General features: G+C 50.5%; 1 protein-coding gene across 4 annotated transcripts in view; it reads left to right on the forward strand.

The window, feature by feature from the left end:
- The window catches only part of LMNTD1 (lamin tail domain containing 1), a 149,314-nt gene that overhangs the window by 26,973 nt on the left and 95,410 nt on the right, over positions 1 to 26,931 (forward strand). For 3 of the 4 annotated variants that reach the window (XM_088454809.1, XM_088454807.1, XM_088454808.1), the window contains exons 3-6: positions 6,611 to 6,786; positions 10,435 to 10,597; positions 16,405 to 16,430; positions 23,212 to 23,305. In XM_088454809.1, the coding sequence (XP_088310935.1) occupies positions 6,611 to 6,786; positions 10,435 to 10,597; positions 16,405 to 16,430; positions 23,212 to 23,305 (459 nt within the window). Of the gene's footprint in view, positions 1 to 6,610; positions 6,787 to 10,434; positions 10,615 to 16,404; positions 16,431 to 23,211; positions 23,306 to 26,931 lie in introns of all 4 variants that reach the window. The other variant, XM_088454810.1, reaches the window with a different exon arrangement.

Below are 26,931 nucleotides of genomic sequence, written 5' to 3' on the forward strand. Positions count from 1 at the left end.
GACACGGAGTGGCAAGGAACGGCTAAGGTCGATCCCTAGTATGTTCATGACTAGTGGTTCAGCTTCACATGACGATGGAAGCCCTCCTCCCACTAAAAAAATCAAAAGAGTTAAGCTGGCAAAAGCACAGCGAAGAACTGTGCTTTCTAAGAAGATATCACAAATCCCCAAGGAGAGTCCAAGTGTGGTGGTGGTTGCGATGCCTGACCTTCCCAGCACTGGACGGGAAGAGGTGGCTCTTTCCACCATTTGCACGCCCCCTGCAAGTGCTGAAAGGAGCACCCACAGTCCACTTGCTGATATGCAAATTGAAGATGTCACTGTTGAAGTACAACAGGATGAGGATACTGGTGTAGCTGGCGCTGAGGAGGAAGTTGGCGAGGAGGATTCTGATGGTGATGTGGTTTGTTTAAATCAGGCTCCGGGGGAGACAGTTGTTGTCCGTGGGATGAAAAAGCCCATCACGGTCATGCCTGGGCAGAAGACCAAACATTCCACCTCTTTGGTCTGGCAATATTTCTATCCAAATCCGGACAACAACTGTCTTGCCATATGTACCATATGTAAAGGTGAAATAAGTAGGGGTAGGGACGTCAACCACTTAGGAACATCCTCCCTTATACGGCACCTGCAGCGCGTTCATAAAAAGTTACTGTCAAGTTCAGAAACTTTGGCTAAGACCGTAAGCAGTCCAGGGACACCTAAATCCCGTTGTCCTGTTGTATCCAAGCGCCTGCAAACCACACCGTCAACTCCCTCCTCGTCAATTTCCTCCTTAGTCAGGATCGGAAGTAGTCCTGCAGGCCATGTCACTGGCATGACTGACTCTCCTATCCGGGATTCCTCCGGAGGATCCTGCATTGCTACGCCTACTGCTGCCGCTGCTGCTGTTGCTGCTGCTGGGAGTCGTTCATCATCCCAGAGAGGAAGTAGGAACACCACTACTTTTACTAAACAATTGACCCTCCAACAGTCCTTAGCGAGGAGGATGAAGTACGACAGCAGTCATCCTGAAGCAAAACGTATAACTGAGGCCTTGACTGCTATGTTGGTGTTAGACGTGCGTCCGGTATCCGCCATTAGTGCAGTGGGATTTAGACAATTGATGGAGGTAGTGTGTCCCCGGTTCCAAATCCCGTCTACATTCCACTTCACTAGGCAGGCGATACCGAGACTGTACAGAGACGTCAGAAAAAGTGTCCTCAGTGTCCTGAAAAATGCCGTTGAACACAATGTCCACTTAACCACGGACATGTGGACAAGTGGAACAGGGCAGACTAAGGACTATATGACTGTGACAGCCCACTGGGTAGATGTATCACCTTACGCAGCAACAGCAGCAGCGTCACCAGTAGCAGCATCTCAGAAACGCCAGCTCGTTCCAAGGCAGGCTACGCTGTGTATCACTGGTTTCAGTAAGAGGCACACCGCCGACAACCTCTTAGAGAAACTGAGGGAAATCATCGCCCAGTGGCTTACCCCACTTAGACTCTCCTGGGGATTTGTGATATCTGACAACGCCACCAATATTGTGCGGACATTACATCTGGGCAAATTCCAGCACGTCCCATGTTTTGCTCACACAATAAACTTGGTGGTGCAGAATTTTCTGAAAAGCGACAGGGGCGTGCAGGAGACGCTTTGGGTGGCCCGAAAAATTTCTGTCCACTTTCGCCATTCAGCGACTGCGTGCCGAAGACTGGAGCGCCAGCAAACACTCTTGAACCTGCCCCGCCATCACCTGAAGCAAGAGGTTGTGACGCGGTGGAACTCAACCCTCTATATGCTTCAGAGGATGGAGGAGCAGCAAAAGGCCATACAAGCCTATACATCCACCTATGACATAGGCAAAGGAAGGGGTATGCACCTGACTCAAGCGCAGTGGAGAATGATTTCCGTGTTGTGCAAGGTTCTCCAGCCCTTCGAACTTGCCACATGTGAAGTCAGTTCAGACACTGCCAGCTTGAGTCAGGTCATTCCCCTCATCAGGCTTTTGCAGAAGCAACTGGAGAAAGTGAAGGAGGAGCTAAGACGGAGCGATTCCGCTCGGCATGTGGGACTTGTGGATGAAGCCCTTCATTCGCTTTGCCAGGATTCCAGGGTGGTCAATCTGTTGAAATCAGACCACTACATTTTGGCCACCGTGCTCGATCCTAGGTTTAAAGCCTATGTGGTGTCTCTCTTTCCGGCCGACACAAGCCTGCAGAGGTGCAAAGACCTGCTGGTGAACACACTGTCAGCTGAAGCGGAACGTGACACGTCAACGGCTCCTTCTTCATTTTCTCCCGCAACTGGGGCTGCCAGGAAAAAACTTAGGTATCCTAAGCAACCCGCTGGCGGTGATGCAGGGCAGGCAGGACCAAGTTTGGACATCTGGTCCGGACTGAAGGACCTGGCAACAATTTCTGACATGTCTACTGTCACTGCATATGATACTGTCACCATTGACAGAATGGTGGAGGATTACATCGGTGACAGCATCCAAGTAGGCATGTCAGACAGTCCATACCTGTACTGGCAGGAAAAAGAGGCAATTTGGAGGCCCCTGTACAAACTGGCTCTATTTTACCTGAGTTGCCCCCCCTCCAGTGTGTACTCCGAAAGAGTGTTTAGTGCAGCCGGGAACCTTGTCAGCGAAAGGCGTAGGAGGTTGCTTCCACAGAATGTGGAGAAGATGATGTTCATCAAAATGAATTATCAGCTCTTCCAGGGAGACCAGCCTCCAGAACGTACAGAGGGACCAGTGGTGGTGGATTCCAGTGGGGACGAGTTAATACTCTGTGAGGATGAGGATGTACACACTGAAGAGGGTGAGGAATCGGTGGATGAGGAGGATGAGGATGACATCTTGCCTCCGTAGAGCCAGTTTGTGCAGGGACAGATTAATTGCCAGCTTGTTTTGTGGGGGCCCAAACGAACCAATCATTTCAGCCACAGTTGTGTGGCAGACCCTGGCGCTGAAATGATTGGTTTGTTAAAGTGTGCATGTCCTGTTTATACAACATAAGGGTGGGTGTGAGGGCCCAAGGACAATTCCATCTTGCACCTCTTTTTTTTCTTTGCATTATGTACAGTTTGGGGCCTAGTTTTTCAATGCCATCCTGTCTGCCACTGCAGTTTCACGCCTAGATGGGTCACGTGTTTGTGCCGCCCACTCGTGTCGCTTAGCATAGTCATCCAGCTACCTCGGTGCAACCTTTTGGACATAAAAACACTATTGTGAGGTGTGAGGTGTTCAGAATAGACTGGAAATGAGTCTAAATTAAGGTTATTGAGGTTAATAATAGCATAGGAGCAGAAAAACCTACAAATTCTGTGATTTTAGCTGTTTTTATGCTTTTTTTCAAAAAAATACAGATCCAAAACACAAAACCCAGAACCCAAAACACGGAAGGGTGGTTTTGGCAAAACCAATCCAGATCCAAAACACGAAGAAAGATCCAGATCCAAAACCAAAACACAAAACACGAAAAGTGGCCGGTGCACACCCCTAGCGAAAACATGACCCGGCGGAAAGGTAAGTATTGTAAAGTCCTGTCACTTTAAGGGAAATCAGCCTGTCACCCCTCAAAAGATGTCCTGACATGGGGGATCACTATAGGAACCCCCGATTTGGCCTGCTGAAGGTATCCAGGGTATTTAAATAGCCGCGGCAGGTGCATAAATGCACATGTGAAGAAGTGGTGAAGAATAGCATTTATCTTTTTTTAGGGGAAAAATAATTATGCCCATCTAATTTGGGGTACATGAAAATGGGTGCAAGCATATTTTTAAGTCCCTATAGTGATTTTTTTTATTTCTTCAAAAATCCTCCTTCCGCAATCACCCGCATTCTGGAAAACACCTGCCACATACATGGGGACCCCCCCTGAGGCTATTTCGCTAGTTTTTAAGTTTGTTCCCCAATATTATTTTTGCCCCAAAATGAAAGTACCTTTTTTGGGGTGTCATAAGGATTTTTTTTTATTTTTTTTACACAGATTACATTAAGGGGACATTCTAAAGGCTGTAGGCTATTTTATTTTATTCTGCACCCCTAAACCCCAATTCTGCACTTTTTTTTAGACACCTAAACAGTGGTGAAAACTTATCCCCATCTTTTTACAAAGACTTTTCGCATCTGCGAAAAGTCTTTGAAATTGAATATGGGGATAAGTGAAATTGACTTCATCGGCGATTACAGACTTTTCGCACCGAATTGAAAATGGCCCTTAGTTTTGCCAGCAACATTTGTACATCAAAGACTTATCTGTGTGGCCAGATTTAACAGATCTGGTTGCTGCCCCAGATCACGCAGTGGCCTGTGCAACAGAACCACCCACATTGGTAGTGGGCACGTGTGGTCTCCCAATGGCTTGATGAGCAGGGTACTGATGCCTTCCCTATTCAGCCTCAACGAATCCCCCCCTCGGTTGATCACGCCAGAAATGCCTCTTTGTGACCTTGGATACGGTTTGGGACTTGCTTTGCCTGATATGTCACATGACCTAATGTATATCTAAATCTTAAATGCATCCACCATTTGTGTCCTTACCAGCATCCTATTGTGTACCCCACCCCCGCCTCCTTTTCTTACTGTAACTCTTCCTGTATGAAAAAAAAAATCAATAAAAAGAAACTAAAACCCATTCTATAGAATACTCACCACATTCCGCCATGACATGCAGGATGTTTCTCAGGTCAAAGTTGTCCTCAGAAGGTCATAACCTTGCCCCAATTATATCACACAGCAGAATTAATTCACCGTCCCAGCGCTACTCATGGGTACAAATAAAGATCTCCAAAAAGCGATTTTTTTAAAAATATTGTGAAAGAGCCGTTCTACTGCCTGGCGGAAATAAAGGTGAAAACTTAGATGCATGGATAGAACCTCTGCAAAATGACATATACCCCCTTTAGATTTCACTACCGCCCCCACGCCAAGTTATTTCTGATGCGATGTCGAATATCATGTTTGCAATTTCATTACTGCACCAGAACATTAAGAAACAGCATTTTAGTCCTCAAAGTACTTTTAGTTGTATCATGGCTGCTGCTTATGCCAGCAGTGAGGGCGTTTTCTGCAGCCGGTGATCAGAATACGGAACAGGGGGAACCTGGCGGAGGCTAGGTACCCAGTTACACATATATTTTTTAACTAATTATCCTTTGATCCCTAGATTTCCGGCTACTTGGTACATGGCTGCTAATTAGGATTGATCCTGGAGTCTCCGTGAATATTGTGAAGTCCAGATTGGTATAATTAATACACAATACGCACAACGTACTGTACACAATACACACAGGTGCAGATGAGAGCCTCCTATTGAGGGGGCTCATCAATTCAGGTTCATTAACTTAAATCAATTTGCCTCCTAATATCCTGCCCACTTGACCCTCATTTATATATCAACAGATAGGGAACATCTGCGCTGTGTTTGTTTTAAGTGGCAGATATCTAAAGCTCTCTTTTTATTCGGTAACGTATATATATTATTTGCACTCAGTTGTTAGGGACCCCCAGGTTTGACGTGCACGGTCCACAGGAAAACAGGGATTGAGATATATGCAATCTCCCCTAATGAATCATTTCACTTTACAGTCTAAAAAAACAAAATCAATTTATTGAGGATTGGCTGCATAATATGGCACGTGTACTTTTTGTAGCGTTGTTTACAAACACAAAACAATTACTCTCACAATTATGGGAAACGATCATTTTATTAGTAAATAATAAACCTCGTACACGCTGAGGAACCATCCTATCGCCCACTCGACGGCGTAGAATTACATGCGTGATGAACCAAAGTGTTCTAATTTTCATTCCCTGGTCCATAAGACGTTCTTTCAGAGCTCAGCAGCCCACTGGCGGTCCTCCATGGCCCGCAAAAGCCTTTTTTATATACAGAACATGTCAATTCATTATACTTCTGATACCGTGCATCCAAACCTGTACGAACAAAATCGGACGCATGCGTGGCGCTACTGAGACGCAAGCACAGAAGAAAAAAACATCGGCCTTGACCCCGGTGGTTTAATTGTTCCGTTAGCAAACACAGACCCGTTTTTACTTTATTTTGCACCATTTTGTGTTTTCCTTTGACACGTTCATGCATGCAGAGACAGAACCAACTGTTCTCCATCCGTCGTCTCTCAGGGAGTCGGGATCATCTGCGTTCAGTGAAGACAGAACAAGTCACCTGGATACATGAACGCCCCCCTTATCCCCAGCTGGTTTCCTGTCCCTCATTCTGGCTGAAGCCCATTTTCTGCTTATAACGATGCTATAAAGTGATGCCAGAGGAACTGCCTGCGGGAATCAGCATTTAGGGCGCTTGGATGCAGAGAAACACATAAACCAGAGATATAAGGATAGTATGTTATAAAGTCATATCAATAAATAAAAAGAAAAGGCACTAATAAACATGTACAAAAACAACTGCCCTTCCCCAAACTTATGGCGTTCCCGGGGAAAGGAGAGAAAATCCTGCATGAGTCGTTTCAGACAAGTAACTGCCGACACAGTAATAAATCATTATTATTTTTAGTTTTCATCAGTCTCCTGGAGGAGTTATAAATACTCAATCTTCATTCTCAGTAATAATAACCCGATGATTGTTTCCCTGCACAGGCTGACAGCTCGTCTGCGTCTCAGCGTCACCAAGAGGAAATCGCGGCCATCCGGAATATGTACGAGCAGGAGCTGGGTAAGCTGCGGGAAAAGCTGGAACTGAACTATAGGGAGCGGAGCGGTGAATATCCCAATGGTCACGGGGGCACTTTGATAGCTGTGGAATATCAGGACAGGTATTTATTACCCAGGCTTATGAATTTGTCTTATGGGTGCTGGCGATTGGACATGGCATACCCCCTTTTCTTACAGAGTGTTAGCAGGATGCATCAAAGCTAAAAATGCGGTCAAACCCCAAAAATTCAGTTTTTGGGGGTTTGTCCGAATTTTCCTTACGCACCAAGCTCCAGAAAGCTTCACTTCCAGAGCTTGGACCCGATAGGCAATGCTATCTATAAATGGCGGAGCCTAATGGAAGACTATGGGCTTCTTATTTTAAAACTTTCCCTCCCAGGGTCTCCAGCGATTCTTATGGCCACGTATGCGCAGAGGGGCTCCTGGGTCTTAAACCTGAAATTCCCGACACCGAAAATGACAGCTCTTATCGGAATAGTTGTCCTTTGCTTAAATGACCATGCATACGGCGTTACTAAACGCCAGCATTTCATCATTGGCGAGATGCATTGCATCCAAGATGCCTGATGCCCTGTGTGAGCTGCTTGGCTGACACCTTGCAGTAAATGACTGTAACCTTAGTATGGAAGTTGCCATGGTCAGTCCAGCTGGATTTTAATTCAATGTGAGGTGTGAAAGGGGATATGTTTCACCAAAGGACATGGCCACGGGGATACGAGTTGTGAACTCTAACGTGCAGAAGAATCAAGAGATGCCAAGCCCACATAGATGGTGGAAGTGTTGGTCGCCATTATTGGACGCCAACTGTCAATGACTGCCTAGAAAACCAGTTTCAGAGGCAGGCTTATTATCAGTGGCCTCCTGTGATTGCTCATGCCGCCTGAATTCTCCCAACATTGGGATTCTAGCCATACGTGCCTACTGTTTAACGTCTCCCCTTCAGGACGTCCCAAAGTTAGAGGGCAAGTGGCAAGAGCGGGGAGCGCTGTGACGCGATTCACATCATAATGGCCCACCCCTCTGCAGAGTGACGCGTTTCGCAGTGGTTCTCAGCATCCCGGCCCCACCCACTTCACTGGGGAAGCGGACATGTACGGGAGGGTGGTGTACTCTCTATGGAGTGTGGGAGAGTCTCCCGGACATCCAGGAAAGTAGGTAAAAGTGCAGCACTGAGAGGAAGTTAGCTGTGCGCAGGAAAATGTTTCCTCTCATAACTACAACTTCTATACCAAATATATTCAGTTCCGATCAGCCAACTTGTAAATGAGCTTTAAATGACATTTAACCAACACAATCTGTTTGAGATTTTGGAGACAATGAGAGAGCTTGGCCTCGGCGCGCTGCGTTTCCTAGGCAATGATGGGTAACATTCTGCTGGGAGATGTGACAATCGCTGTAAATGATTCATCTAATTGTTTGTAGCAAAAGCAAATTTCTTCTGTCTTTTTCCAAGGCTATGATTATTGTGGAGGATATATCACATGATTTGTTTTTCTTTTCGCACTGTATATTATTCCCTGTCATCATTATAAATGACTGAGGTGATGCAAGATGAGTGTAAACGTGTCAGTCTTCCAGCTATAGCCAGGAATTACAGTGATTCCACGTAACGTTATATCACTGCATCCTCCAGAGTTATTATATATGTATATGCTTTGCTCTGTATTGCTTTGTGCACTATGTAGAAAGCGAAACAAATGCAACTCTCCGGAAGCCGTGTTCAACTGGTACATGTGATGGTTCCAGTGCACCTAAGTGCTCCAGGGCAGGCATCGTCCAGTCTGCACAGCAGGGGAGCTGTGAGGAGGCATAGAGGCGCCAGCACATCACAGCGCTCATTGTTTGCACAAAGCATGCCACATAGTGCCTCCCAAGTTCACATTATGCCACACAGTGCCTCCACGTTCACATTATGCCACACAGTGCCCCCAAGTTCACATTATGCCACACAGTGCCTCCACGTTCACATTATGTCACACAGTGCCTCCATGTTCACATTATGCCACACAGTGCCTCCAAGTTCACATTATGCCACAGTGCCCCCCCAGGTCATATTATTCCACAGTGCCGCAGTCCACATTACACCACACTGTACAGTAGTTCTCCCATTTCACGTTATACCACACAGTGCCCCCAGTTCACATTATACCACAGCGACCCCCAGTTCATATTATGCCGCAGTGCTGCAGTCCACATTACACCACACTGTACAGTAGTTCTCCCATTTCACATTATGCCACACAGTGCCCCCCCCCAGGTCATATTATGCCACAGTGCCGCAGTCCACATTACACCACACTGTACAGTAGTTCTCCCATTTCACGTTATACCACACAGTGCCCCCAGTTCACATTATACCACAGCGACCCCCAGTTCATATTATGCCGCAGTGCCGCAGTCCACATTACACCACACTGTACAGTAGTTCTCCCATTTCACATTATGCCACACAGTACCCCCAGTTCACATTATGCCACAGTGTCCCCCAGTTCATATTATACCACAGCGACCTCCAGTTCATATTATGCCGCAGTGCCCCCCAGTTCACATTATACCACAGCGACCCCCAGTTCATATTATGTCACAGTGCCCCCAGTTCACATTATACCACAGCGACCCCCAGTTCATATTATGCCGCAGTGCCGCAGTCCACATTACACCACACTGTACAGTAGTTCTCCCATTTCACGTTATACCACAGATTGCCCCAAGTTCACATTATGCCACAGTGCCCCCCAGTTCATATTATGCCGCTGTGCCACAGTCCACATTACACCACACCGTACAGTAGTTCTCCCATTTCACATTATGCCACACAGTGCCCCCAGTTCACATTATGCCACACAGTGCCCCCAGTTCACATTATGCTTCCCTACTACTTCTCACCTCTCTGATCTCAAATATTGGACCCTGCAGACTGCAGCAGGACCTTTGAAGGAACATCTGCTACACTGCAGCCATATGACTGGTGGCCCCAGGACCTTCTTGCTCCTCCTCCTTGCCTCTCCCACTCTGCCCCTCCTTCCAGCGCTGAAAATGTCACCTGTCATTTGTCACCCCGCCCTGCCCCCCCACGGGCCAGTCCGATGTGTGGACCTATGCCCCTTTTGTACTGTTAGTAATCCAGCACTGGCAAATTGTGTCATCAAATCCCGCCCACTAAACATTTATAGTGTCTGCGTGCTCCGCCATGAGGTGGGTGGGGCTTGATGAAGTGATTCTCTTGCCTACTTTATGATGCGAATCGCATGTAAAAGCCCCGCCCATACACTAATTCCCTACCTCAGGTTCTCATCTCCTGAGAGGGAGGTAGGGAAAGTACTAGGCATGAACCTACTAGCCGGACCAGATCCCCTGAAACTGGGCCCTGTGAAGAGGTCATTTAACCCTTACCGCTCCAAGCCAGTATCGCAGAGACAGCTGAGTATTTAATGACAAATTAGGTGATTGCCTATCACCACGATAAGCGAAAGAAAATCCACTGTATGGCCGAATGGTAATAAAATGTGTGAGTGAACTGCCATCTCATAGGCTGTGTTTGAAAAATGACATTTGGGAGCTGATTGGCTGGTACCTTATCACTTTTCACTCTGTCTCCTAACACTGCTTAGTAACTAGGCCCCATAGTCCTGTGCCATAGCTTCATTCCCCCGAGGAAATAGCTGGTTTAAGCTCAGTATAGACCATTGGTGTTAGTGTAATGTATGTGATAGATAATGTGCTTTGTATATCTCCGTGGTTGTATCCAGAATTTGGGAGATGAACAGAGACATCATGAAAAAGGATGAAGAAATCCGAGCTCTGCAGATAGTGCTGGCGCAGCAGGAGTCAGGCATACAGTCGCTAAAGGACGCCGCCGTAACCCCAACCATACAGCTGGAGCTGGCAAAGCAAGATCTCCGAGAGGTGCAGAGAAAATATGAGATATGGTAAGAACTTACCCTTGTTATCTCTATTTCTACGAAGTCCATAGGGTTCCACAGGATACCTTGGGGTATAGGTGTGACGTCAGTCGCAGGGCACCAAAGAGTTAAGCTTTCAGCCTCCCAGGATGCACTAGGTCCCCCTCCTATACCCCGCCCCCAGGCCAAGGCACCTCAGTTAGTTACCAAGCCATAGGCCGGAGGAGGAGAAGGAAGAGAGAGAACAAAGATCTGGACACATACAAGAATCACATTCTCACCAGAGGGAGACGGAAAACCGGTGACCAGAGCAAAGCCCATCTGCAGCACAGGTGCGACAGGGCGGGAGTCCTGTGGAACCCTATGGACTTCGTAGAAATAGAGATAACAAGGGTAAGTTCTTACCATATCTCATATTTTCTACTTCAGGGTCCATAGGGTATCCACAGGATACCTTGGGGATGTCCCAAAGCAGTATCCTTTAAGGGTGGGGACGCTCCTGTGCAGAAAGGAGAATCCGCCGCCCGAAGGAAGCATCCTGAGAGGCGAAGGTGTCAAACCTGTAATACCTCACGAAGGTATGGACAGAAGACCACGTAGCAGCCTTGCAGATCTGAACTGCCGAGGCACCACGTCAAGCTGCCCACGAAGGACCCACAGACCTAGTGGAATGAGCCTTCAGAGAAGGAGGGACCGGTAGGCCTTCATGAAGATAAGCTTCAGAAATAGCCATACGGATCCAGGCTGCCAAAGTTTGCTTTGAAGCAGGCCAACCCTTTTTACAGAAGCCATAGAGGACAACAAAGCGTCCGACTTCCTAAACAAAGAAGTGCGGTCCACATAAGTCCTTAAGGCCCGCACAACATCCAAAGAGGCCTCACCCACGGAAAGACCCGGTGAGTTAAAGGCCGGAACAACTATTTCCTCGTTAACCTGAAACTGGGAAACAACTTTGGGGAGAAACTCGGGCCGAGTGCGGAGCACTGCCCTGTTCCCATGAAAAAAACCAAGAAAGGGGGTCTACAAGAAAGAGCCCCTAACTCAGAAACACGTCTGGCTGAAGCAACGGCCAGAAGGAAAACAGTCTTAGCTGTTAGCCATTTAATATCCACTGAGCCCAGTGGTTCAAACGGCGGTCCTTGGAGAGTCCTCAGGACCACAGCCAAATCCCAAGGCGCCACAGGTGGAACAAAGGGCGGCTGAATACGGAGAACACCTTGCATAAAGGTGCGCACATCCGGGATTGTAGCAATCCTACGGTGAAACCAGACAGATAGGGCCGAAACCTGTACCTTCAAAGAAGCAAGGCGAAGCCCATGATCTAGTCCCGCTTGCAGGAAGGCGAGAATCCGAGACAGACGAAACTCCCGCGGTGCATAACCTCTCGGTCGACACCACTGGAAGAACGTATGCCACACGCGATGGTATATCCTCGCGGAAGACGGTTTCCGAGCTCGTAACATGGTACACAGCATAGAGCTGGCAAACCCCCAGGACCTCAGCATGGCCGTCTCAACAGCCACGCCGCCAAAGACAGCCGAGTCAGGTCCGGGTGAAGACAAGGACCCTGAGACAGAAGGTCCGGTCGTAGCGGCAACCGCAGAGGACTGTCCACGGACAGACCCTGAAGGTCTGAGAACCAGTGCCGTCTGGGCCACGCGGGAGCTATCAACAGGAGCGTCCCTCCTTCCTGTTTGAATTTCCGGATTACCCGTGGAAGAAGGGAGACCGGAGGGAACAGGTATGCGAACCTGAACGTCCACCGGACGGACAGAGCATCCACCAGAGACGCCCCTTCGTCTCTTGTGCGAGACCCGTACACCGGCAACTTGTTGTTGTGCCGGGACGCCATGAGGTCGATTTCTGGAAGACCCCACCTGTCCACCAGTAGTTGAAAAACGTCCGGGTGCAGGGACCATTCCCCTGGATGAACGTCCTGGCGACTTAGAAAGTCCGCCTCCCAATTTAGCACTCCCGGGATGAAGACCGCTGATATGGCCGGAAGATTGCGCTCCGCCCAAACCAGGATCCGAGAGACCTCTACGAGAGCCGCCCGACTGCGAGTTCCTCCTTGCCTGTTTATGTAGGCCACGGTGGTAGCATTGTCCGACTGGACCTGCACCGGGTGACCCTGGAGAAACCGCTGTGCCTGCAGGAGAGCATTGAAGACCGCACGGAGTTCCAAGATATTTATTGGAAGCTCCGCTTCTGTCGGTGTCCACCTGCCCTGGAACAAGTGTGGACCCGAAACTGCTCCCCAGCCTCGAAGACTGGCGTCCGTTGTCAACAGGACCCAATTTGGAACCCAGAACGGACGTCCCTTGTTGAGGTGGGTCATCTTTAACCACCACGCAAGGGACAGGCGAACCTCCGGGGTGAGCACAATCGTCTGGAACTTCAGAGACTGAGGCAGCCCGTTCCACTTGGACAGGATCAGGTGCTGCAGAGGTCTAGAGTGAAACTGGGCGTATTCCACCATGTCGAACACCGACACCATGGAGCCCAGTAACCTCATCGCCGAGTGTAAGGACACCCGGCGGCTGTGCAGACAACTGCGCACCCTTGACTGTAAAGCAGAGATCTTGTCCTCCGTCACGAAGATCCTTTGCTGTCCCGAGTCCAATAAGGCTCCAAGATGCAGAATCCTCCGAGACGGGATTAGAGTGGACTTCTGCCAGTTAATTAGCCAGCCGTGCCGTTGCAGCAGTGCAATGGTCAGGTCCAAGTGGTGTAACAGGAGCTCTGGAGATCCTGCCACCAATAACAGGTCGTCCAAGTACGGCAACATGCGGACTCCTTGCAGCCGCAGAGAAGCCGCCATGACCACCATAGCGTCCTGTATGTCCAATGACACCATGTAGTCCCCAGGTTCCAGCGCCAGAATGATGGACCGTAGGGTCTCCATCCGAAACTTCGGGACCCGCAAAGACTTGTTGAGTGCTTTGAGGTTGAGAATCGGACGATATGACCCATTGGGTTTCTGTACCAAAAATAGATTTGAATAGAAACCCTGGCCCCTCTGGGAGAATGGAACAGGCACTATAACTCCAGCCTGGAGCATAGTGTGCAATACCTTCCGCAGCTCCGTAGCCTTGTTCCGGTCTGATGGTAGACCCGTGGTGAAGAATCGAGCCGGGGGTCTGTGCCGGAAGGAGAGGGCGTACCCGTGAGAGACCACCTCCAGAACCCAAGTGTCTGTCGTAGTGAACGACCAACACCGGGAGAACTGCAGCAGGCGGCCTCCCACCCTGGGATCCCCCAAGGGGAGACCCGGACCGTCAGGCCGCAGGCTTGTCATCTGGCTTGGGGGCCGGACGTCTGGTACTCCATGCCTGTTTCCGGGGCTTGCCCGATTTCTTAGGGCCAGCCTGTCGAGGAAACGACTGTGGTTTGGGCCTGCCCTGGGCCCTAGATGACCGAAAGGACGATGGTCCAGAACCAGAAGGAGCAGCGGCCGACGGGAGACAAGCAGATTTGGCTGCCGCCAGCGTGGCCACAATCTTATCCAGATCCGGACCGAAGAGAACTTCTCCGGTAAACGGCAACGCTTCCAGACCTTTCTTGGATCTGCGTCCGCCTTCCAGGATCGCAGCCACAAGGTGCGACGAGCAGCTACCGCTGCTGAAGAAATTCTAGACACCAGAGTACTAATGTCTAGAGCCGCCTCGTTGATGTAGGTGGCCGAATCACGGAGATTGCCAATCAACTCCGCTTGTTCGGCCGGACAGTCGGATTCAAAAGAAGCCTCTAATGAATCCGCCCAGCGCTCCATCGCTCTGGCAACCCAGCAAATGGCCATAGCCGGCCGTGCTGCCCCCCCTGCAAGGGAATAAGCGGACTTCAGGCAGATTTCTACCTTGCGGTCCGTAGCATCCTTAAGGGAGGACATGGATGGCATCGGCAATGTGGCACTACGGACAAGACGGGTCACGTGAGAATCCACCTGTGGAGGGGATTCACACTTAGCAAAATAATTATCCGCGAACGGATAAGCCACCGCCAGGCGTCTCTGCGGCTGGTATCTTTTGCCAGGTTGTTTCCACGCCTCCTCTAAATGGTCCACCAACTGACCCGAAAGAGGAAAGACTGTGGCATCGCCCTTCACATCTTTGAAAAAGGCATACTTAGATTTAGCCGCTGGGGGAACTTCGTCCTCAATCACCAAGGCTGTGCGGACCGCCCGAATAAGTCCAGGAATATATACTTTGGACTTAGCATCAGCGTCCTTAGTATGGAAAGGTTCCTGATCGTAAGGATCCAGAATCTCCCCATCATCAGACGTCCCTTCGTCATCCTCATAAGGAGCGGACAGAGACGCCACCGGCCTTTTATGAGGCCGCATCACAGACTCCCCTTGCAATACATCCGACAAGTGCTGTAAAGAACTCGTCAGGGAGTTAACCCACGCTGGCTCCTGAGAACCCGGGAGCGGGGAAATAGGGAGACTGTGGGGTACCACCAATTGTCGTGGGAACCCCTGCATGGGTGACGACACCACAGACTGCTGGGACAAACCCATCGGAGTAAACGCGGGCTGCGGAGCTAACTGGCCCACTAAAGCTGTTAACGCCTGAGCGAAACAAGCCCAGGGCGGCTCCTGTACCGGTGCTGTAACCGTAATAGGCCGCGCCATGGACAACACTGCCGGCAAAGGCCCTCCGCGCTACCCTCCCCCTCCGCTAACGGTACTTTGCACGTGGTACACTGTAGCCGGAGGGGAAAATCACTTTCAGACATGATGGCACCACGTATGTGACCTCTCTCACCAATTAAGTATTAAATAGGCGAGAGACCACCCTGCAGCACCGCACCGCAAGGGCTTTAGCAGAAAGAACAGGGACAGTAATAAAGCTGACAGTTTAGTGAAGAATAGTTACAGGCAGCGCTAGCACAGTCACATACAATGCAGAGAAATAACAATTCCTGCACTAACAGCGCTGATCACTCAACTACACAGACACAGGGCCTGGTAGGACACAGCGCTGCATACACAGACCTGAGCCACAGCGGAGGAGAGGTATGCGGGGGGACCCAGACCACGATGCTTCCTTCCAGACTTCCAGCAGCGTTCACCATGCGTTGCAGAGAAGATGGCCGCCGAGGAGCAGAGAGAAGCTGGCCTGGGGGAGGAGCGCTGACACAGGACCAGTCAGCACAGTGCAGAGAGGGCTGTGTGCAGCGGGGGAGGCGCCGGCTGTGAGACAGGGAAGGCGCGCTCCCCTGGCATGCATTTAACCCCTGGGACGCCGCAGCGCTACCGCTCTGCTGCGGTCCGCTGTCCCAGGGGGTAGTGGAAGCGCAGGTTGGTCGCCTGGCTCCACGCTGCAGCCAGTCCCCAGGGAGCCCCCTGCCTGGGGACTTAGGACCATGTGATCAGCGGGGACCCACCGCGGGACCCCGCTGCTTACCTCTGTCCCCCTTGAATCCGGCCATGGTCCGGAGCATCTGGGGTCACCGCTAGCTGTGACCCCAGACGCCCACCAGCATCCCCGGATCAGTACCGGCGTTCTGGTACCGGCGGGGTGTAGGGAAGACAGCATGGACGTCAGGACTGACTGTCCATGCTGTTCATCCAGTTGTGCAGCCACAGCTGCATGAAGAATAAGCTTCAGGGGCTCTTCTAGCCCCCACTCCAACAGGTGCACCCGACTCCGGCCGGGCACCAAACTAAACTGAGGTGCCTTGGCCTGGGGGCGGGGTATAGGAGGGGGACCTAGTGCATCCTGGGAGGCTGAAAGCTTAACTCTTTGGTGCCCTGCGACTGACGTCACACCTATACCCCAAGGTATCCTGTGGATACCCTATGGACCCTGAAGTAGAAATATCCACATGGCCCAAGCAAAGTAAGTATCCCCGTGGTGCAGCCCACAGCGTCGCTGCTTCCACTGTGAGTAGGTTGTGGGGGCACGATAAGAGCCACGTACTGAGTCGCGTGCAATGCAAATGTAATTTCGGATGTCCAATGCCTACGGAATGCTAATGCAACTATACGTCGGTATTCTGAGTCATACGCATCCCAGCAACCGCGCTGCCACACGCTTCCACCAGCAATGAGCGGCCACGTGCTAGGTGCAGGACATCCGTCTGAATTTGGCATCGTCTTTGCATGCGCACAAGTCAGAACAGCGCGTAAGACCGGCTGCACGCCCACGTCACACCGCAAAATGATTCTGCTGCGTGCGTTCCCACTGCTGCCGTCCAGCTGCCCCCCAGGACCGCCCCCCATTCAGCGGCCGCAGAGAACAGACTGAGATGTGCACAACTCAATCATAAGTTCACAAACACGTGTGCGCAGCCCGCCACACATGCGCAGTTTGCGAAAACTCCCTAGATCTGGCCACATATGGACTCGCGTAGGACTCAGAATGAGACCCTAAGCAACAAATTACGAACCCGTATTTCTGCCAACCTGATACCCCGCTGCCGCCTTCCACATAAATGTGTTGTAAATGATCTAAACATTATTAAAGACAATAAAGAATTGTGAGGTTTGCTGGCTCTTCCTGTTTAATAAGTTAAATGACCTTAAAGTAACCACTGCTTCCCAACTCCACTTGACATCCCAGGTTATTAGGATAGCCATGCTTGAGCACAGAGGGTGAAATCAAAGTGAAAAAACAAAACAAAAAATGTACTCAAGAATTGATATCCTTAAAGCCTGGACTGTAACACCACTTTCAGACCAAAGCCGGGACTTCGACCCTACTTTTCCCAGGTTATCGTACACCGGTTGGACACGGGTCAAAGCTCTTACACTCCTTTCATTCTGCCCCTTGGTTCCGGGTTATTCCCGTGTCGACACCTTTCACCCAGTGTCAGCCCCGGAAAACAGTGTCTGTCATAAGAAATGGGACTTTTTGGGGGGCACACAAAGTTGAGGTAATGAAAAGTGCTGGTTTTAGCCATGATCCAGGTCTCACCTATCACAGAGCAGGCGATTTAGTCCCGGGAATAACCCTGGTAGCAACCAGACTCGAGGCCCCGGCAAGTTGGACCCAGGTTGACCCTTTCATACAGAGAAAGGACCTGGGTTGACCTGGCTTGCCCCAGCAATATCCAGGGTAAAAATATCGGTGTGAAAGGGTTATTAGGGGTGTTTAGGGACCGGACTGGAGAAATGTTGCACTAAATGATCTCTTCAATCTATTCCTGAATCTGAGGCTTTGCACTGTGGAGACGTTGGTCCTTTGCAGAGGTGTAATTACGGAAGCTGCATTGTAACTGAAAATTGATTTAAGTTTTAAACAATTCCCTACAATAGATTACAGCCACCACCTCAGCTGGTAGTCTCTTCCATGTAGAAACCATCTTCAGATTTGTTATGCGTGATGTCCAAGGTTGTATTTTGTCTGCAGCCAATGGTTGCAACAAATATTGCTAAATGTCCACTCAGCACACAAGGCCCCATCACAGAGAAACATACCCCCCCCAAGAGTGACTGTACGAGGATTTATCTAGGGAGCAATAGCAATTGGCAGTTACTGAGGATGTACATGTAGTCATCTGGACCAGATCACAATAAATGTATTGTCACCCCAGTGGTGGATCTGGCATTAAGATATTATTACCAGTTATTTATATAGCGCACCCATATTCCACAGCACTTTACAGAGAATATTTGTCCATTCACATCAGTCCCTGCCCCAGTGGAGCTTACAATCTATGGGCCTGATTCAGACCCACTCGCGAGCGGCTGTCCGCTCGCAAGTGGGTCGATGTTATGGACTGAGCATGCGCACGACGGAGGGAGCTCCGTCGTGCGCATGCGCCAGACGCGACGAGCGAAGGAAAGTCCTTCGCTCGTTGTGTCCGATCAAAGGGGGCGTGCTGTCAATGTTGATTGACAGCACGCCCCCTTTGGTGGGCGTGCCGGGGGCGTGCCTCCCTGACGGGGGCGTTCCCATGGGAACGCCTCCCGTCAGAAGCCGGCCCACTGACATCACTAGTGATGTCAGTGGGAGTGATTTTGGCTCTGATAGAGCCAAAATCACTCCGGAGCTTGCGGTTGAAAACCTCCACCGCAGGCTCCGGCTCGCAATTTCGATGGTCGCGATGGTCTCGACCATCGCGGCCATCACAATGCACGCTCGTATAGCCTGTGGGTGGTGACCCACAGCTATACGAGCGTCCAGGAGGACGCTCCATGAAAATGGAGCCCGGCCCTCATTCAGAGCGTGCCAATATTCCCTATCACATGCTCATACACAGACACACTAGGGTTCATTTTTGTTGGGAGCCAATTAACCTACCAGTATATTTTTGGAGTGTGAGAGGAAACCTGAGCACCCGGTGGAAACCCACGCAAGCACAGGGAGAATATACAAACTCCACACAGTTAGGGCCGTAGGGCGAATTGAACCCACAGCCTCAGTGCTGTGAGGCAGTAATGCTAACCATTACGCTGCCTGTGCTGGTATTATGGGTTATCCCCTTATTGATCTGCTTATGCAGCCTATACTACACATACCACCCAAGCTTATCCCAAGGCTAGGATATTGTGGGGCCATTTATCAATTTTCTTTAAAAAAAAAATAAAAATTTTTTAAAAAAAAAAATATATATATCACTGCTTACCGTGATGCCACAAAAATTACTTTCCTATTTATCAAAATTAACGTTGCTGGGACAGCTCTTTCAAATCCAGCCGTTCCAACGAAGACGTGTCCTGCAAACAGCTCCAGCCCCCCGGGGAGGGATGACCAGATCCCCCTGCTGTCAGGCTTCCCCTATAGAGGTAATCAGGCTAATGCCACCGTCAGATTAGGGCATTAGGTACCGGGGACAAGCGTCCTGGTTCTTGTTAAATAGCCCCAGTAACGTGTCCCCAGAGAAACCTAAGGGGACAGATGCTGCAAGCGGCGTTGCTCTGCTGAACGCAGGAGAGAGTGCTGATACCTCGGTTATATAATGGGCATATTTATTGATAATCTCACTTGCAATGCGATCTGGGGGCGATATTAGCGTCCATGATCGCATTGCAGGATGCCATCATAGCGCTGGGATGTATGAGAAAGCACATGCAGGGATAGGGGCTCCAGTCACTGCGGTCTCTTCAGCCGGGGATCCTGCGCATGGGCGGTCTTCTGACCACACATACGCCGTGTGCGATATGTGGCCCGTAGGCTACAGCGACTTATGTCATCTTTCAGCCTGGTAAATCTGACAGCATCGCATCCCCCATAGAAACCACAGCAGGGACCACAGCAGATATCGGAGATATCCTTCATACATTGGGGTGATACTTAATATTTGCGGGTGTCCCCCTGAAAAGGAGTGTTCTCCAGGAATAAGCCGCAAACCTGTCATGATAAATGGCCCCCATACCCCATATAGGGCTGTCACTCAATTCTGCCTTTAAAATGTTCTGAGAATGGAATTACCTTGATAGGTAGGCCCCTGTGAAATAGATCTGAATGCTGGGAATTGTAGTCCATCTACAGCTGGAGAAACACAAGTTACCTACGTCTACCCCAGAGTACTGTCTTTTTAGCGCTCATGTTCCTGACAGATGTTTATTTGCCAGGATTTGAGATCAAACCGAGATATTCTCTGGTAAAAGAGACAGGTTAATGTGAGGGACGTGACACATGACAGACTGCGCCTTATCTGAGTGACCGCAGGTCAGAGGAGTGGGTGGGGGGGGCTGTTATAGAGGCTGTACCTCCATGTCCCGGCCACACACACAGATACAAGGGTCATGTGAAGACCATCACCGGCAAAATTGAGGCCCTGCTCTGTTTATGTTCACTGGTGTTTAACATGTGGCCATACGGCTGCTGTGGAACTACATATCCCAGCATTCCCTGCCACAGTTTTAGCGTGCCCTAACATCCAATACCACCATACGGAATGGGATTGAAATGCCGGCGGTTCAAATCCCGACAGCGGCTGCCCGACAGGATGGAAATCCCGACAGAGGCAGGTAAGTATGCTAACCTCCCCTGTCCCCCCCCCCCTAACCCTCACTTAGTGGTACCTAACCCTAACCTTCCCCCCTAGTGCCTAACCCTAACCTCCCCCCCAGGGGTGCCTAACCTTAATCCCCCCTTAGTGGTGCCTAACGCTAACCTCCCCCCTAGTGCCTAACCCTAACCTCCCCCCTGGGGGTGCCTAACCTTAATCCCCCATTACCGCTCCCTAAACCTAACCCTCCCAAGGGGTGCCTAACCCTAACCTCTCCCTGGGGGTTCCTAACCCTAACAACCCCCCCAAAACCTGACGCTAACTGCCCTAAACCTAACCCTCCCCCTCCCCTGCGGCTAACAGAACTGGCGCCACAGACTTACCTGGTTCGGGCTCGCGTCGTCATGGATTACGGTTTTGGGATTATGATAGGCGTCGTTATTTCGACGCCTATCATATATCCTTAGCCGGCATTCCGCTGGTAACATAACTACATCCCCACCATACATTCAACAATGTGCACCGTTAGCTGGTTTTGGGCCTGATTCAGACCCGCTCGCGAGCGCATATTGCTTACAAGTGGGTCGATGGTCGAACAGTGCGCACTGTACGTGCACGAGCCCCGGAGTGAGTGAGAACTTCACTCGCTCGGGGCTCGCAGCAAAACGGGGCTGCTGTCGATGTTGACAGCTCACCCCGTTTTGTAGGCGGGTCGGGGGGGAGGTTGCTGCACAAATGGAGGCGTTCCCGAAGGAACGCCTGCCGTTTTGTGGGCGGCCCTACTGACATCACACGTGATGTCAGTAGTGAACTTCCTGCTCTATTAGAGCAGGAAGTTCACTGGGGCTTGAGGTGGACGAGACTCCACCGCAAGGGTCTCGTCGCAAGCCCGATGGTCGCGATAATCGCGACCATCGTCTGGCAGCCCGCACAAGCTATGCGAGCGGCCTGGAGGCGGATTTTTTTTTTTTAAAAACACCCTTATTCAGAGCGAGCGCCTCTGAATCAGGCCCTTTGTTTGTTTGTTGTTTGAGGGGGGTCTCTTCATTGCTAAAATAATTATCACAGTATTAAAATTAAATACATGATAAATTGCACTTTTGCAACGATTTAAAAACGTTGTCGCTCTAACAAAAAAAGCTCCAATCCTCTATACCTGGCCAGTTTCCGCCAACCTGCCTCACTGAGCCGGGTCTGTGTCAGTCGCCGGAGGTTGGACACAAACAAGGAAGAGGGTAATAGCTTCTGGCAGGTCGGTGGCTGGTTGCGCTGTACGTTCTGTGATTTCAGGGGACAAAGGAACCTATTCATGAAAGTTGTATTTCAGGAATTTACAAATGTTTAGCTGTGTCCTGCATCCACATCTTTCTGTGTTATTCTTCAAGCCCACGTGTGTGTGGGACCTCTCACGCCTTCACGGTCACAATGCAATTGTTCTGCAGGGGAAAAAGGCTTCAAAACCAAAATGATGAGAGATTAATGATTAATCAAATCCTGGAAAGAGAGAGATTAAGTGGTGAGAGATAAAGGACCTTATTCAGAGTCGGTCGCAAGCGCCGATGCGCTCCTTACCGACTCGACGGTTAGTCCTGCGCATGCGCAGCGGCCGCACTGCGCGTGCGCAAGCCCCGGAGCGACAACTCTGTCGCTCCGGAGCTCGTTACCAAAGGGGCGGCTGTCGATGTTGATGTTTTGGTAGGCGGGCCGGGGGGGTGGTTTCCAAAACGGAGGCGTTCCTTAAGGAACGCTTGCCGTTTTGTGGGCGGCCTCACTGACATCATCAGTGATGTCAGTGGGGAGTTTCCTGCTCCATCAGAGCAGAAAGCTCACTGGGGCTTACGAGTGCCCAGACCCAACCTTAGGGTCTGGTCGCAAGCCCCGATGGTCGCGATGGTGATCACCATCGCGACCATCAACCTGGTCGGTCGTTAAGCTGTGGGTGGTAACCCACAGCTTAGCTATCAACAAGGAGGTGGCCGTTCAGGATGCAAGCAGCCGCCCTGATTCAGAGCGACCCCTTGCATCTAACGACCGCCTCTGAATGAGGTCCAAAGTACCAACCCTATAGCTTCTCTCAGTTTTCTAGCACAGCCAGTAAAATGATAGGTAGGAGCTGACTGGTTGGTACTTTATCCCTATCCAAAATTTGATACATCTCCACCTTAATCCAAAATCTTGCAGCGACCTTAACCGATTTTCGTCCTGAGGCCACAATTACAATATTTTATCTCAAATTGCCTCATCACGTCCCTTGCTCCACCCATTTCATGGGAGAACTTTCCCCCCCCCAAATTTGTGAGTCTCCCGAAAATTCCAGGAAAGTGGGCAGCTGTGCTCTAAGATAAACCATCTGGAAAACGATGAGTTAATTAAAACAAATGTAATGAGGAAACCACACTGAGGTTCTTAACGCTATAATTCCCAGACAGCTCTGCTTAGACGGAACAGTGGTCAGGGGCGGAAGTGCCATAATAACGCGACTAGGGGGCAGATGTATGAAGCTCTGGGAAGTGATAAATTGGAGAGTAATAAATGACCAACCAATCAGCTCCCAACTGTTATTTTTCAAACACAGCCTGTGACATGACAGTTAGGAGCTGAGTGGCTGGCCGTTTATCACTCTACACTTTATCACTTTCCAGAGCTTCATACACCTGCCCCTAGGCCTTAATTTACTATGAATAATTATTTGCTTGCTGTAAAACTACTTTATTTGTACAGGTACGAGGAAGAGTTTTCTCAGCGTTTAAAACTACAGGAAGAGGTAACGGAGCTGACCCATCACTCAGAGGGCATAAAGCAACTACATATGAAGGTGAGGGGCAGGCCGCCGGCATAGTCTGGTACTCTGACCGGGTAACCTGAGCTGCAATAAGCAGAGGCGATCGTCTTCCAAAATACCGTTCTTTCCACCCTCACTTTTTGCGGTCTGTTCACGCCTCTATGTCTGAACGAGCGAACAAAACTTGCGGTCGTTTTTTGAAAAATACGCCCCCTGGCCGCTCGCATCCTAAGTCATGTCCGCTATTTATTAGATTAATCGAGTACATCGACCAGCGTATGAACTGCTCGCTATTCTTGTGGTTGGTTTTTGCTACCACAATCTTGCGAGCAGTTCTGGCTATAAAATAACCCAGTGACGTGGTCAATGACGCTGCTGTATTAATTATGCACACCCTTAAAACGCCCATTTTGACCTTTAAGCACGCCTGCGTTCGGATCTCCACTCCCCGTTTTCAAGCACCTTCCCCTGTTACCACCCACATACGCCTCCTCCTGTCACTCAAAATAGCAGGCATTCGCTATTTAGCGAACAAACAATTTTCGGCCGCACTGACTGGTTCGCGCATGCGCTTTACGATCCGTACGCATGCGCAGTTGGGCAAACATCGCTCGGAGCGAACGAGCGGCCGCTTACGAGCGGCTCTGAATCAGGCCCTTAGGCCATAAATTAGTACCAGTAACGAGTATCAATAGTTTAATTACATGGGCATTTCTGCACTTAGAAACCTCCATAATCGCATCAAACGCACCCGACTGTGAATATCAATAAACAGCCGCGATACCGTTAAGTCTGGAATGTCGCAGATCCACAATTTATGCCGCATTAAGGGTTACTGTAATCTAACACATGGACGTCTGTCTGCGAATGAGCTCAGCCCCTAATTCCTCCCCTGGGGGAAAAAAAAGCATTATTGAGAAGCTGTTTTGTGCTATTGTTCAATTGCTGTTAAATCTTAAATCAATATCCCATGTGGAATCGCTGTCTGGTTCCCTAGCAGAGGCAAGATAAGTGCGCTGATTGCCATTTACTCCTGAGAGGCGGCACAGTGGTTAGCATCGATGCACCACGGCATTGAGCCATTAGATTTCCGGCCGAGCATTGTGTGTAATTTATATGTTCTCCCCATGTCGGCGGTGAATCATTTTGGGTTTCCTCCCAGAGTCCAAAAAACATGCTGGTAGGTTAATTGCCTCAGTGTGTTTGTGGCTGCGATATACTGCTTTTATACCGAAATTCCGGGTCTGACCCGGTGGTTGGTACAGGGGGTCTCATTCAGACCCGCTCGCGAGCGCAGGACGCTCACAAGCGGGTTGATGTTACCCCAATGCGCATGTGCACGACGGAGGGAGCTCCGTTGTGCGCATGCGCGAGACCCGGACAGCGACAGCCAAGCTGTCGCTCCGGGTCTCGCACCAAAGGGGGCGTGCTGTCGATGGTGACTGACAGCACGCCCCCTTTGGTGGGCGTGCCAGGGCGTGGCTGCCAGACGGAGGCGTTCCCATGGGAACGCCTACCGTCTGGGTCCGGCCCCACTGACATCACTAGTGGGAGTAATTTTGGCTCTGATAGAGCCAAAATCACTCCTGGGCTTGCGGCAGCGAGACCCTACCGCAAGGTCTCGTCGCAAGCCCGATGGTCGCGATGGTCTTGACCATCGCGACCATCATCATGGACGCTCGCTATAGCTGTGGGTGGTCACCCACAGCTATGCGAGCGTCCAAGAGGCCGCTCCATTTTCAGGTAGGAGGGCCCTGATTCAGAGCGAGCACTCTGGTCAGAGCGTCCGGCTCTGAATCAGGCCCAGGGTTCCAATCCGGATCAGACCCGGGATTTCCCCGGTGCCGACCCACGATATTCCTGAGCTGCCGCAGTTCACACCGGAGCCGGGTCACCGTGACCCGGATCTCCGCCGTTTACACTGCAGGGTTTCACGGGTTATTCCCGTGTTAAACCCTGCAAGTTACCCGGGTTGGATTGCTGGGTCACTCTACCCAGGAATCCAACCCTGTCCCCTTTTACACCAAGGAGCTACCCGGGTTATCCCTGCAATAACCCGGGTTTTAGCTGTGGTGTAAAAGGGGTAATAGTAAGCTCTTCTGGTGCAGGGATTCCTGTTTATAAACAGACATTGTACAGCTGATGCAGAGTTGAATGCAAGTGGGGTTTTTTTGCGCTATATGCTTGCTCTGTATGCGTCTTATGACTTAGGGTCTGATTCAGCAAGGAACGTGCGCTAGCAGACGCAAGCACCCGTCCGCTGCGAGGATATGCTAATCAATGCATACGCACGGAGACCTCAGCACAAGATGCAAACGCCCAGCCCCATACTAAGCCGCCCATCTCCCTTTACTCAAAGCCTGATCAGTACGTAAGATAGCGTAAACATCGGTAACATCGAAAACCATCGGACCCATACACACAATAGTGGTTGACCTGACCTGCAGCAGGATTTTGGCCGCTTCCTGTGTACAACTTACAGTATGGCTGCATATGCCGCCGCACTGCCTTAATTATGCACGCCCCTATAATGGCGTTATAACTCCTGCGTTTGCCTGACCACCCCCGTCACCACCCACAAACGGCACTTCCTGTCAATCAATATCGGAAGTGTCTGCGTACACACTGCATGTACCGGTAGTTTGCGTACCATGACCTGGTCGCACTGGCTGGTTCGTGCATGCGCAGTGCAAAAACATTGGCCAAGTGCGTGCGTTCTCTACTTTGCTTTCTTTGCTGAATCAAACCCTTAGATTCATGAGAAACAGGGGTCTAGGAGTGGGCTAACCTGGCGCGCATTTCAATCACACAGAGACCCAGGTTACCATTCCCCGGCAACAGCGTTTGGAGAACCCTCCCTGGCGCTTTTGGTAAGGGCTGCAGCTCCCACCCTGCAACCGCCACTGGTTCACACGGTGGTAAAGTCTGGCAAAGGACGGTCGGGATTGTGTTAATGGACTTGCGGACAACTCAGAGTTAATCGTATGCGCAGATACGCCCTCTTTCAGATTAGACTCTTGACCAGGGATAGAGGTGGTGCAAGTGCGCGCTCAGGGGCTCATTCAGCATAGGATGGAATTCTGTCCTTACTAATATGGTAATGCAGCAGGGGGCGTCACACCTCCTGCTTGCATTAATGATCCAAGCTGCGTCCTTGTACACATCATCGGATCATCTGCGCGATCCTCGGTCGGCTGAGTGATCATGGGGGTCACACAAGCCGGCCGCCGCAAATGAGAGAAAGAGGCCAGGAAACCTCTGTCAGCCGCCGGAGATCCTGGCCTCTCCACTCTCCCTCAATGGCGGTGACACGCCTCCGTTTTGGGAAACGTGGGCCGTCGCCGCCCCCTCCCCACCCAGAAAAGGCAGCAGGCTGTCAATCACTGACAGCGTGCCATCACACAGACCCATACTGCACATGTGTAATCTGGGTCTGGCACCTGCGCAGATTCCCGACCTTCGGGTATCTGCGTTCAGCATTGCACGAATCAGGCCCTCAGTGGCGTATCTATAATGGGTACAGGGTGTGTGTTGCATATGGGTCCAGGGGCCCTTCTCGCCCGCCCACCCTGCACCCAGAGATTCGCTAATGTCCATTACTGCTGCCCCCACTCCTCTTCTCTAGCCCACGGCGGTGCAGCCATCTTTCTGGCAATGCA

The sequence above is a fragment of the Taudactylus pleione genome, unplaced genomic scaffold (genome assembly GCF_031769625.1).
Source record: "Taudactylus pleione unplaced genomic scaffold, aTauple2 ptg000634l, whole genome shotgun sequence".
NCBI lineage: Eukaryota > Metazoa > Chordata > Amphibia > Anura > Myobatrachidae > Taudactylus > Taudactylus pleione.